Source organism: Mesoplodon bidens (genome assembly GCF_964165515.1).
Source record: "Mesoplodon bidens genome assembly, chromosome: 6".
Lineage (NCBI taxonomy): Eukaryota > Metazoa > Chordata > Mammalia > Artiodactyla > Ziphiidae > Mesoplodon > Mesoplodon bidens.
The window spans coordinates 43,919,563-43,932,533 of NC_138162.1; the positions used below are offsets into that span (position 1 = coordinate 43,919,563).

The 12,971-nt window shown below is 40.0% G+C and overlaps 1 protein-coding gene and 1 long non-coding RNA gene across 2 annotated transcripts in view; one reads left to right on the top strand and one right to left on the bottom strand.

The window, feature by feature from the left end:
* SLC28A3 (solute carrier family 28 member 3) overlaps positions 1–4,195 on the top strand; it is a 58,190-nt gene extending 53,995 nt beyond the window's left edge. Inside the window, exons 15-18 of the mRNA XM_081236434.1 lie at positions 1,916–1,997; positions 2,651–2,749; positions 2,960–3,080; positions 3,926–4,195. Of these exons, the coding sequence (XP_081092560.1) occupies positions 1,916–1,997; positions 2,651–2,749; positions 2,960–3,080; positions 3,926–4,046 (423 nt within the window). The 3' untranslated portion in view covers positions 4,047–4,195. The remainder of the gene's footprint in view (positions 1–1,915; positions 1,998–2,650; positions 2,750–2,959; positions 3,081–3,925) is intronic.
* LOC308618506 overlaps positions 1–11,202 on the bottom strand; it is a 118,948-nt gene extending 107,746 nt beyond the window's left edge. The window contains exon 1 of the long non-coding RNA XR_014016021.1: positions 11,154–11,202. This is a non-coding gene — a long non-coding RNA (uncharacterized lncRNA). The remainder of the gene's footprint in view (positions 1–11,153) is intronic.
* Positions 11,203–12,971: the final 1,769 nt, after the last annotated feature.

Sequence of the window (12,971 nt, forward strand, 5' to 3'; positions counted from 1 at the left end):
TTTTCTCAGGATTTTGGAAAAGAAAATTATTGCCTCGGTTGTGTGGGTGCCTTTGCCAGATTGGTTGTGCCTCTGGTGAACAACCGAGCCTATTGAATCTTCCAGGCCTCCCATAATCAGCCCCTCAACCTGAGGAAGATTTTCTGGCCTGAGCAGCACCTCTTGCCTATTGGAATAGAGAAGGAGGGTCATGCTCATGCTTCCAAGAATTCACCTGCCATTTTCTTACTGCCCTGCGAAAGGACTATTCACTCTCCCACTACCTAACATTCCTATGGTCTGGTCAGAGCTGAGGAACAAAGAAAGGCAAGCACACACCACAGTCAGCTGAAAGGAGCCCCTCTGGTATCTGTGAGCTTCGTTTTTACTAAGATAATTCCTTTTCACTGAAGTATAATTTGCATACAAAAAAGGCCTATTTTTGGTGTACGTATGTTTTGATAAATCTGTCACCTGTGTAACCATGACCACAAACAATCAAGATATCACACATTTCCACCACACCTAGAAAACTTCCTTCATGGCCAGTTGTCAACAATACCCCATCCCACCCCAACCCAGTCCCAGGAAACCAGTGATCTTTCTCTTACTATAGATCACTTTTGCTTGTTCTAGAATTTCATATAAATGGACTCACTTAGGATTCATGTTGTTGCATGTATTAGTTTTTTCCTTTCTACTGCAGAGTAGTATTCTTTTTTAATGCATATCCACACCTTATTTATCCATTCACCAATTGAATGGCATTTGAGTTGTTTCCAGCTTGGAGCTATTGTGAATAGAGCTGTTACAAATATTCACGTACAGTCTTCTTGAAGACACATGTTTTTATTTCTCCTGGGAACATTCCTAGGAGTGGCATTACTGGGTCACTGTTAATTTGATAAGAAACTGCCAAGTATGTTTGTATTTTACAAACAGGCTGTGTCAGTTTACATTCCCACCAACAATGTACAAGAGTTCCAATTGCTCAACATCCTTGCCAACACTGGGTGTTGTCCATCTTTTTTAGCCATTTTAGTGGATGTGTAGTGAGCTCATTGTTTTAATTTAATTTGCATTTTCCTGGTGATTAATGATGTCAAACATCTTCTCATGTGCTTATTTTGGCCATTTGTGTATCTTTTGTGAAATCTCTTTATGTTTTTTATTGGATGCTTGTCTTCTTAATGAGTTATAACAGTTCTTTATACATTCTGAATAAGTCCTTTGTCAAATAAATGTAGTGTGAGTATTTTCTGGGACCAGTTTTGTATTGTCAGCAGCTAGACTGTGCCTGACACAATATAGCAAGTGGTCAGGTTATACTGAATACTAGAAGTTATCATCAAGCAGAAAATAGCATTTGTAGAGGCCAAGAGTACCAACTCCAAGAACTTCATGGAGAGTCTCTGAATCCACACAGCCCCTTTCCCTCCCTGAAAATTCAAGGGGAGGACTTCCCTGGTGGTGCAGTGGTTAAGAATCTGCCTGCCAATGCAGGGAACACAGGTTCAATCCCTGGTCCAGGAAGATCCCACATGCCACAGAGCAACTAAGCCCATGCACCACAACTACTGAGCCTGCGTGCCGCAACTACTGAAGCCCACGTGCCTAGAGCCCATGCTCCATGACAAGAGAAGCCACCACAATGAGAAGCCCACACACTGCAATGAAGAGTAGCCCCCACTTGCTACAACTAGAGAAAGCCCACAGGCAGCAACGAAGACCTCTCACAGCCAAAAAAAAAAGAAAAAAAAATTCAAGGGGAGATGGAAAAAAGAGACCAGGAAGCAACAGGTGTTTGACACCATACACTGTACATTTATTTGTCAATATTGATTCCATAGTCGGAAGAGGAAGCCCAGTTAGGATATCAGATATACTCAGCTGGGTCACATCATGTATACATCTGTGTGTTTATGCTTATTTCTAGATTCGTGCTGAGACAATTGCCACTTATGCTCTCTGTGGCTTTGCCAATTTTGGGTCCCTAGGAATAGTGATCGGCGGACTCAGTAAGTGAAAAGGATATTCTCCAACAACAGATATGATATAAACATGCTTCCAATCTCCATGTTGCTCTGTAACATTATTTGAGTCCGAAAAAAAGAGCCCTGCAACAGCAATAAATTCTTTCGGGTCTATTTTTTATCCCTGCTCTGTAATGTAGTTTTTCCCATGTCTATTCAAGCTAATATCGGGAAAAATTTGCTCAAATGTACAGGTGTTACTCCACTCAAAGATGACAAATAGATTACACTTTGTCTGCCAATTCCAATAGATTTATAATGACCAGCTAGAGAAGGATTCTGAGGGCCAGTGGAAATTCAATGGGAAAATGCTGTGATTAATTAATTCTATGCCACCATGGGCAAAGAAGTAGATGGTGACAGATGAGTTGCAGATATTTGGAATCCTTCCTTGAAACCCATTTGCCTTGTCATGCCCTCGTGAACATACTGTGAGCTCTCCTACACCAGAGAGATTTCTCTGGATGTGGAGCTCATCACTAAGCTCTTGAATCTTGAATTCTCCAGCTCAGTTTAAAAAAAGAAAAGTCAATGGACCTGAGACTCCAGCCCCAGAACAATTCTCAAAGGCTGGGAATTTGGAATTCTAATCAATAGGCTCAACATTAATCTGCCATGCTTGCTTCCACATTTCCCAGCATCCATAGCTCCTTCCAGAAAGCGTGACATCGCCGCAGGAGCAGTGAGAGCTCTGATTGCGGGGACCATCGCCTGCTTCATGACAGCCTGCATCGCAGGTACTGCATTGCATCCTCTGTGTCTGGCCTCCCTGTGCTCAGAGGATGGCACCTTTGGGGGGATGGTGCCTCTGCAGAGAGCTGAGAGGCACAGCTGCCGCTAAGCAGATTGTGAAGTGAAATGTGTGGAGCATGGTGGAGAAGCCAAGAATAGAAGGAGAGTTCAGTGACTTCATTAATTGAATAAACAGAACTCTGTTCCACTTCCAGGCATACTTAGCAGCACTCCTGTGGACAACAACTGTCATCACATTTTGGAGAATGCCTTCAACTCCAGCTCGGTTAGAAACACAACCGATGTAGTATCTTGTTGCCAGAGTCTATTGAACAGGTATTGTATTCTTGATGATAACTTCTTTATAACCATCATTAATAATAAAAATAGACTGAAAGACCCCAACCACTTATTTTTGTAACTTCATAACTCTTAATATAAGAACTTTTCTGGCAGTTCTAACCGCCTTTCATCTTGACTAACTAAGACGAGAAACCATAGCATTAACCAGTGCTGCTCAAACATTTTAATATGCCCCCAGCTGTGTATTAGGTGCTTTGTATGAATTAGCTCACTTAAACCTTGCAGCCGCTGTATAAGTTAGGCACTACTGCTTTTTTAAGCATTAGATAAAATCTGGGCTTGGGGAGGCAACGTCACTTACCCAAGCAAAATGAGTGCAAGCAAGATCAAGATAGAAAGACCCAAGAAAATTTGAGTCTTTCTGCCCATAGAGCCCATGCCCTAGTAGTTACTAGGTACTGCCTCCCTTTCAAGGGTATCAAGCAATGCAGGCTTCCCTGACAACATGATGATGGTGATACTACAGTGGATGAGGGGCCATCAGTGACTCACGTCAGCCACCCCCATTCTGTACAGTCTCTATCTTCAAAAGCAGTATCACCACTCCATCTGCCCTTCTTAATGTGCACCTGTTTTTATAAGGATTGCTTCTATTCTTTATTCTTTTACTCTAGAGGAAATAAGGTGAGTCTTTCAGGCCAAACAGGATTTAAGGGTCAAAACTACTTCTCTGGTGCCTCTGTCCTTAACCCACCCTAACTGGAATGTGAGGCAGGATATCGGCTTCTCACCCTATGCAATCTCTAATGTGTCATCTGCTCATCTACTGTTTCTGTTTTCTAAGGTTCAACTAACTGTTTTATTCTACTTTTCACCAGCACTGTTGTCAACAGTTCCGGTGAGGTCATCCCAGCAGGAAACCATAGCCTGTATTCTTTGAAACACTGCTGCAATTTGTTGAATCCACCAACACTAAACTGCAGTTGGATTCCTTTTTGAGTTCAGCCACTTCTCCAACAGAAAAAAATGTGAAAAAAGAAAAAACGTGAAAAAGGTTTTGGAATACCTTGAGTAATTTATCTGTGTTTTCATTTTTGTTCATGCACAAGAGTAATTTTTTTTAATCCATGATTAAATAGTTGACTTGTGTTTGTGTGTGTGTGTGTGTGTGGTGATGGTGGTGATGATGAAGTAGGGACCTAAATGCCCAAAGGACATTTATCTCTGAAGTACAATATACTAGGATATTTCTAATTATTGATCATTTGTATCATATTTTTCTTGGAACTTACTGTGCCCTTTCAGTATTTAGACTTTATTTTATTTTTTTTTTTTTTTTTTTTTTGCGGTAGGCGGGCCTCTCACTGTTGTGGCCTCTCCCCCTGCAGAGCACAGGCTCCGGACGCGCAGGCCCAGCAGCCATGGCTCACGGGCCCAGCCGCTCCGCGGCATGTGGGATCCTCCCAGACCGGGGCACGAACCCGTGTCCCCTGCATCGGCAGGCGGACTCTCAACCACTGCGCCACCAGGGAAGCCCTAGACTTTATTTTAGAAAAAATATATTTACGTGTCTTTTCCCTCTGTTCTCTGTTCTGGTGTCAGCCTTCATAAAAGCCTATGGAATAGTGTGTCAGGGATGTCAATTATTCATATGCTGGTTCTCCTTTGTTTGCTATGGCTATTATTTTTCTTTCTCACTCTTTTTTCTCTTTGTAACTGTTTGCACTTTTCTATTCTATTTTATTCCTGAGAGTTAATTAAGTTTCTTCCTTTTCAAATTCAAAAATTAATATTCACTTCTAATAAAAGTGACAATTTTACACACACACACAAAACTTTCTCTCCACCCTGTTCACCCCAGCTCTCTTTCCAGTACCACATCCTGAGATTATTGTTAATGGTCTAGTACATGCATCTTTCTCTAAACATATAAAAATGTGGCAGATTTGTTGTTTCTACACGAGTAGAATGAATCTATTTACATATCACCTTCATCTTCTTTTCACTTGGAGTGTGTGTGATTTTACATAAAAGAGATAATATACACTCTGGGGGAGGGAGGGAGTTAGAGGTTTTATTTTCTTTCTACTTGCTTCCTTCTTCCTCTCCCCTGCCCCATCATATACAGGTAACCCAAGTTAAATAACCTGATGCATCATTTTCTGTACCTTTTTTATGTTCTGGTCATATCTTACAAACATATCCATCTATTGAGGATTGGAATGGTAGTTTTACAATACTGGTATTACTCACATTTTTATGTGGTTTACTTTTCTTCTATAACAATACTTTGTAGATATTCTAGTCCACTGACAAACTTTAACTATTCTTTTCAAAGACTTCATAATAGCCCATGACATATTATATATATGTATACTAGTCACTACTCTGTGGACAAGCATTCACTTTGTTTTCAGTTTTTTGTTTTTGTTCGGTGTTTTCTGGTTTGATTTGGTTTGGTTTTTTTGTTTTGTTTTGTTTTTGTTTGTTTGTTTGGCTACTTTGAACTGTGCTTGTCAGCTTATATACCAGTGCTTTCACTTTCTATAGCAGTGCTATCTGATCAAAATATAATGCAAGTTGCATGTAATTTGACATTTTTTAGTAACCACATTGAAAAAGTAAAAAGAAACTGGTAAAATTAACTTTAACAATATATTATTATTATTATTATTATATGTTAGTAATACATTTTTTCAATGAGATTTTAGATTCTTTTTATTGCATTAAATCTTTTAAAAATCTAGTGTATATTTTATACTTAGAGCTTATCTTGAGAAGCTAAATTTTCATTGGCAAGACAATCTGTAATTAGATCTCATAAAATTTACAATTGAAAAATAAATTTACATACCCAGGTTGTTCCAGATAATACCTAAAAGTTTTCCAATAACTGAAATTAGTATCAGTTTTTAAATTTTAGATCCTCAGTTCCATATATGAAATAGCTCCATGTTTCAAATATTCATGATTAACATAACGGACAATGAAATTTTAAAGGATGATTTCCTACATGAATTGAAGTGTGTGTATATATTTGGTATTAATATATGTTGCCAGACTGCTTCTTAGAGAAATACGTTGTCTTAATTTTCACCTGCTTTGCAATATAAATTTTCTGATGTGTTTTATTCATCTACTTCTGTGAGCATGTGTGATATTTCCTTTTAAATACACTATGTTCACATAAGTTGCATGCTGATTTCTTTTTTAATGTTGTTTCTTTTTTAATGTTTGAGGGAGGGAGATATTATTCCTGAGCCATATTATGAGAAAGGATAGTAAGGGTAGGATCAGGCAAATCAGCTGGTGAGCACTTGAGGCTCTTTGCCTCCAGAAACCTTATCAATCCCCTGTGAACATTGTGAGTGGCTCTGGGCTGGCTGGAAGTTTCCCTTTTCCCAGTGAAGCCAGTCGATGGAGGGTTTTGGTGGACGGTGATGTCTTCACTCTTCTTTGGAAGACATAGAAGCTGGAGGGCTCTTTGTTCCTCACAGTTTATCCTTCACCCAGCCATAGTCTTCTAAGATGTCAAAGATGGAGTGTCTGTGTGTTTCTTGTGTGTTTCCTAGGTTGTCGCCTGAGGTCACTTAGTGTTGACAGCATGTTGCTGTCAGTCTGTGCACCCTGACCTTGTTTCAAGCCAAGGCTGTGAAATCTACTTAGAAGAATTCTTCACTGTCTTGTCTGTCCATGAAATCCGAAGTCCCTAGCTGTCTTTCTGAGTCTGTCTTTCACACTGACACAGTTTTCACTAATCTGAAAGCCCTTTTTTATTTTATTTTATTTTTTAAACATCTTTATTGCAGTATAATTGCTGTACAATGGTGTGTTAATTTCTGCTTTATAACAAAGTGAATCAGCTATACATATACATATATCCCCATATCTCCTCCCTCTTGCGTCTCCCTCCCACCCTCCCTATCCCACCCCTCTATGTGTCACAAAGCACCAAGCTGATCTCCCTGTGCTATGTGGCTGCTTCCCACTAGCTATCTATTTTACATTTGGTAGTATATATTAGTCCATGCCACTCTCTCACTTCGTCCCAGCTTACCCTTCCCCCTCCCCATGTCCTCAAGTCCATTCTCTACATCTGCATCTTTATTCCTGTCCTGTCCCTAGGTTCTTCAGCACCATTTCTTGAAAGCCCTTTTTAAAAATACAGTTATGAGTCCAGTTATTAATGTTTCCTAAGTTCAGTAAAGATGGAAGTTTGCTTTCCAGCTTTTTATTCTCCTTGTTATTTTCCATTGGTTTGCAAAAGGGGAGAGGGTCAGAAATGGCATTTCTCTCTCCAATCCAGAAGCTATATTTATAAACAAATTCTCTGACCTTACAGAAGACTTAGGGTCTCAGCCAAAAATAGTTGGAGTCATGGAATATGGAAATTTTTCTTTGATTTTTCTTTCCACTGGTAAAATAGAACATCCAAGCAATTAGGTCTGAGTGAGAAGGTCTCTGTAACTACACAGATTACTAACATGCATCATTTTGAAAATGCTCCCACCTAATTGCTTTCATGTTTCTGTGGTTTAGTTAGGCTGGTAGGCCATTGTGAAGAGCTTAAGATGTGCACCTGCCCAGTGAGGCTGACTTCCAATTACAGAACAATTCCAAAATCAGACATGCTTATAAAGAAGGTTTTGAAGGACACAATGTGCCAGGAAGGATTAAACTACTCTGAATGTACTGGAGCAGGGGAAGCAGAGGTGATCATTCACATTTTAAACAGGCAGGAGCACAGGATTAAAGAAATCCTTGGTACATGTGCACCATATGGGGCTAATGAACCACATGGTCCTAAGGAAAGCTACCTTTTTACAACCTGTTACTTAATAAAAGCAACTTTGTTTTAAGCTGAAGCAGGAAGAAAAGTGTACACTTGTCCATTCTTTTTCTGGATCACAAGCTTATGATGATGAATGTGTTTTCCTTTTTATTACAAAGGCAATGTGATTGCCTCTGGATGTAGAGGGAGTTCTTTCTACTCTGGTCTTTAGTAGACTACTTGGCATTTCTGTTTCAAGAGACTCTAGAAAGTAAATGATGGATCTGCACCAAGCCAGTTCCTCTACTCACTATGCCTTTTGCAAAATAGGAAGACAGTGACTGATACAAGGGGTACAGCCTATAGCCATGGAATAGAAAAAAGCACTCAAATGACAATCTTGAAATTTAGTCCTCTGGCGACCGAAAACCAACCACTTTCTTTCTTTCTTTCTTTCTTTCTTTCTTTTTTCTTTTCTTTTTTTTTTTTTTTTTGGCTGCTTCCGGAGTCCTAACCACTGGAACGCCAAGGAATTTCCCAATCACTTTAGTATGAGAAACCAAGATTAGGAAAAAAACTGATGTCTTACAAGTCATGTTTACATGAAGAATCAGACCCATATCTTCCATGTACTGGGCATGCTTCCAGTAACACTCATAAAATAAGAGGACTGTAGAATCCTAAGTCACTCAGAAATGCCTCATCTCCTTCCACACTCCCCCCAACCCACTTTAAGTCATGTAAAGCCACCAAATCTATAGATTACTATAGCTAAAAGGAGAATTAGGGCAATATTCTCTGGTCTAATCTGAGTTCCTTCAACTGCAGAGTACCTACCTCATTTCATAACTGTTAACTCATATGTCTGTCTGACCCACTAGACAGACTACTAATTCCTATGTATCTCCAGTACTAGTGCCTGACATCTAGTAGACATTCAGTAAATGTTTATTCAATGAATGAATGAATGAATATTGCAAAATGACTAACCTTCACATAAGCAAGAATAGTTAACTGGATCACTGTTAAAAACTTTTAAAAAATATCATCCAAAAATGCATACTCAGAATAAAAATTGCAAATGATATGCCAGTGTGTATAATGGAGAAATTGGAAATCTTCCTCCCACCTCAGTCTCATTCCCCATAGTTATCCACAGTGAACACTGATATCACTGTTAACTTTTCTCAGTATATAATAAACTATACAGTAAGTTACAACTGTCAAACTGGAGTGAATGGATCTTTCAAGCCCAATGCCAGAATTACTTGCACCTTCTATTTCTTGGCAACATCATGCACATGATTTTGCTTGTCTTACAGCATTAACTGTCCTGAACAATGATTAGCAAATGAAGTTCAAGCAACTAGTCTTCTTGATAATCTCTGCAAGGCCAGTTGGCAATTCAGTAGTGTTATCTACCTTGAAGCTAAATGGAATCATTAAAGCATCTCAATACCCAACATAAATAGGTGTACTTAAGTAACCGGATTCTTTCTGCTTGTATGAGCAATTGTTCTGCTATCATATTTGGAAAAGCTCTTACAGGAAATGGGAAACCACAAGCTGGTTGCCACTGCTGGCAGGTATGAAATATGATTCAGCAGCTAAGCGTCCATCTCTGGACCTGAACTGTCAGTGTTCAAATCCTGGCCCCAGCCACTAGCTCCATTACCTTAGATATTTATGTAACCGCTCTGTGCCTCAGTTTCCCCATCTGTAAAGTGCAAACAAACACATCTCCTCCCTCATATTTTTGTGAGAATTAAGTAAGTTAAATCATATAAAGCACTTAGAAAAATGCCTCACAGAGAAAGGCTATAAAAGACACTTTTTCTTCATTGAGGTATCACTTATATACAATAAATGTACAGATTTTAAGTGTACTTTTTGATGAGTTTTGACAAATACATACATACATGTGACCATCGCCCCAATCAGGACGGAGCACACTTCCATCATTTCAGAAAGCTCCCCAGTACCCCTCCCCAGTCAATCTCTCCCCCACGCTCCCATACTCCCAGGCAAGCCTGATTGATTTTCTTTCCCCTAGAGATTAGTTCAAATAAACGATTCAGCTAGAATGTCATGTAAATGGATTCCGACAGCATATGCTTTTTTGTCTCTTGCTTTTCTCATTCAGCATAATGAATTTAAGTTTTATCCAGTAGGTCATTCTGTTTTTATTGCCGAGTATTATTCCATTGTATGACTACACCACCATTTATATATCACTTCTACTCTTGATTGACATTTAGGTTGTCTTTAGTTTTTGTAGAATATTTGCTTTTGAGAGAGATTTCTATTTGCCACACACTCTTTAGGAGTTTTGGAATATCTTAAGCTTCAGAAATACAAATTGGAATGTCAAGAAGGCATCATTTACCACATGGGGGTTGCTCCTTATCACCCTTCCTCTGCCTCATAATCTCGCTGAATCTTTTTACTATATGTTGTTCTTCACAGGGATTTTCAAGATGGCAGGCTTCAGGCCACAAACTGGAAGACCAGTGATGACTGAGCCTCAGTGGGGAATAACTGAGAGACTAGAGCACCATGAGGTCACTCTTGGTTGAATAGAATGTTGATTAGCCTGCTCCTACATACCGCATGATGGCACTTTCACTGTACTGCATTCTGAGAAAAATCACGGGGCTTTTCTAAGTCTCCAGTAAAAGTAAATTACCTTAACATTAACTGTAGTACAAGAACATGTGTTAAAAATAGACAAGAAATGTAAAAAACATTTTGTAGTTTGCAAGTATTATAGGAAAGCCCAACACATATTTGAGGTGAGCTTTGATCATACCATGACAGATTTTGGCTCCAATAGCTTGCAAAGTACAGAAGCATCCATCAACTAAAAATTTTGTTACTTAGGAGCCATGATAAACTTAATCCCATTTGTGGGAAAGATTGGCCAGTTCTTAAAAGCACTTGCAGGGCTTCCCTGGTGGCGCAGTGCTTGGGAGTCCGCCTGCCGATGCAGGGGACACGGGTTTGTGCCCTGGTCCGGGAAGATCCCACATGCCGCGGAGCGGCTGTGCTCCGCAACGGGAGAGGCCACAACAGTGAGAGGCCCGCATACCGCAAAAAAAAAAAAAGCACTTGCGCAAAACAAAGACTCAAATTCTCATTAGAATTCACCCATCAAAATTCAACGTGCATTTCTGAGATGGACATCTCAAACAGTTGAGAATTATTTGCTCTCTTTGACCATCCATTCATCAATTTCTGGTCATGTAAAACAGGTTATCCAGAAAGTGAGGGTTTCTGGGTATACTTAAACCAAAAAGAACCAAACAGAAGGAAACAATATGTTCTTGGGGACTCACGAGAGGTCCTCCTGTTGCAGTCTGACTTGAGTACTGTTTCCATAGCAACAGACTCCAGCGTTCTCAAACAAGGGTCAGGTGCTCACAGGAGGCTGCAGCTGGACACTGAAGAAAGTTTCTTTTCTCAGAAGTTACAGAAGTATTCAAAAAAATTCAATCAAAATTCCATCTAAAATTGGCAGGAGGGTGGTCTTCTAGATGACCTGAAAATAAAATTAATTTCTTAAATACTCTCTCCTCCCTCTTCCCATTGTTACCAGGAAAATGTCTGGGGAGAATTTTATTCAGGTTACAGTTTTTTACAAGTGCCTCTGGTCAGATAGGACAGACACTCTCCAGACATCAATAGCAAGGAACGGGTCAGAGATCCAGAGAATTTCCCCAGCAGCTGGCCAGAGCCTGGGGGGTCCTGAGAGGATAAGGCAGAGATCTGGGGCTCCAGAGGTGGCTCCCTATGTTGGCCTGCTACAACTGTACAGGGAGAGGTGCTCAGAGGTGTTTTTGTCCCTACCCCTTCTCATAATACCTTTTATAAGATGCTTTATTGCAAAAGTAATCAGCCTTATTTTTGTAGAAAAATATTCAAAATCTGAAGAAGAAAATAAAAACATTATCCATATCCCATCACAAAATATAACAAGTGCTAATAATCTGTGGTATATAGTCATTCAATGTGTGTGTTTGCTTAAGACTTTCAAAATGAGATCACTGTTGTGATTTACTTTGAGGCCAGCATTTCCCTCTTAATATATCATGAACACTTTTGCATGTTGTTAAATATTCTCCTACATCATCATTTGTAAATGGCTGTTGTGCATCCCACTGTATCACTGTACCAGAATATACCCAATCTCTTATGGTTGGCTATTACAGATGTTTCCCATTTTTCATGATTATCAACACATCGACAATACATATTTTTGTAGTTAAATCTTTGCACAAATTCATGATTAGTTCCCTGTAAGACATACAAAAATGCTAGAGACACATAGAGATTTTATCTCCCAACATAACGTTTCCTATCTTATGCTAAGTCTCAGGGCAAAGCCAAATGATCAAACTTTGAATGGACAACATATTTACAGTATAAAGCTTGTCCACCTGCTAGATTCTGCTGGCAATCAAGAAGGTAAATGAAACATGACAGCGAGCTTGGGCTTGTGTGGGATTTTATACACTAAACAGTGACATCAGCTTTGTAAAAACCCTGGGCAGATGACACACCAGGTTATCTTCATCTGATTAAAGATGAATTTTCTAGTTCCATACTTGAAACTGAAAGTGATTTCTCTATGTCTTGAGTGGGCTTTTGTACTGCCAACACAGATTAACTGGGTACGAATAAAACAAAAGTAAGTTTGAATGCCAACTCCCAACCCCACTTAGACCCAGTCCAGCAAGAAAAAAGTCCTAGTCCATGGAAAATCAAAAAGTATGGTTCCTGGGCTTCCCTTGAGGCGCAGTGGTTGAGAGTCCACCTGCCAATGCAGGGGACACGGGTTCATGCCCCGGTCCGGGAAGATCCCACATGCCGCAGAGCAGCTGGGCCCGTGAGCTATGGCCGCTGAGCCTGCACATCCGGAGCCTGTGCTCTGCAACGGGAGAGGCCACAACAGTGAGAGGCCCCTGTACCGCAAAAAAAAAAAAAAAAAAAAAGGAAATAAAAAAAAAAGTATGGTTCCTGCCAGTTCCGCTGGATATAGGGCAAGCTGACGGCAGGGGATGGGAGAGCACCGCATAGGTCCTTGGGCCTGGATCTGCTCACCCAGTTAGGGGAGGGCCAGCAATTTCCAGCAAAAGCAGGATCCGGAATTGTGT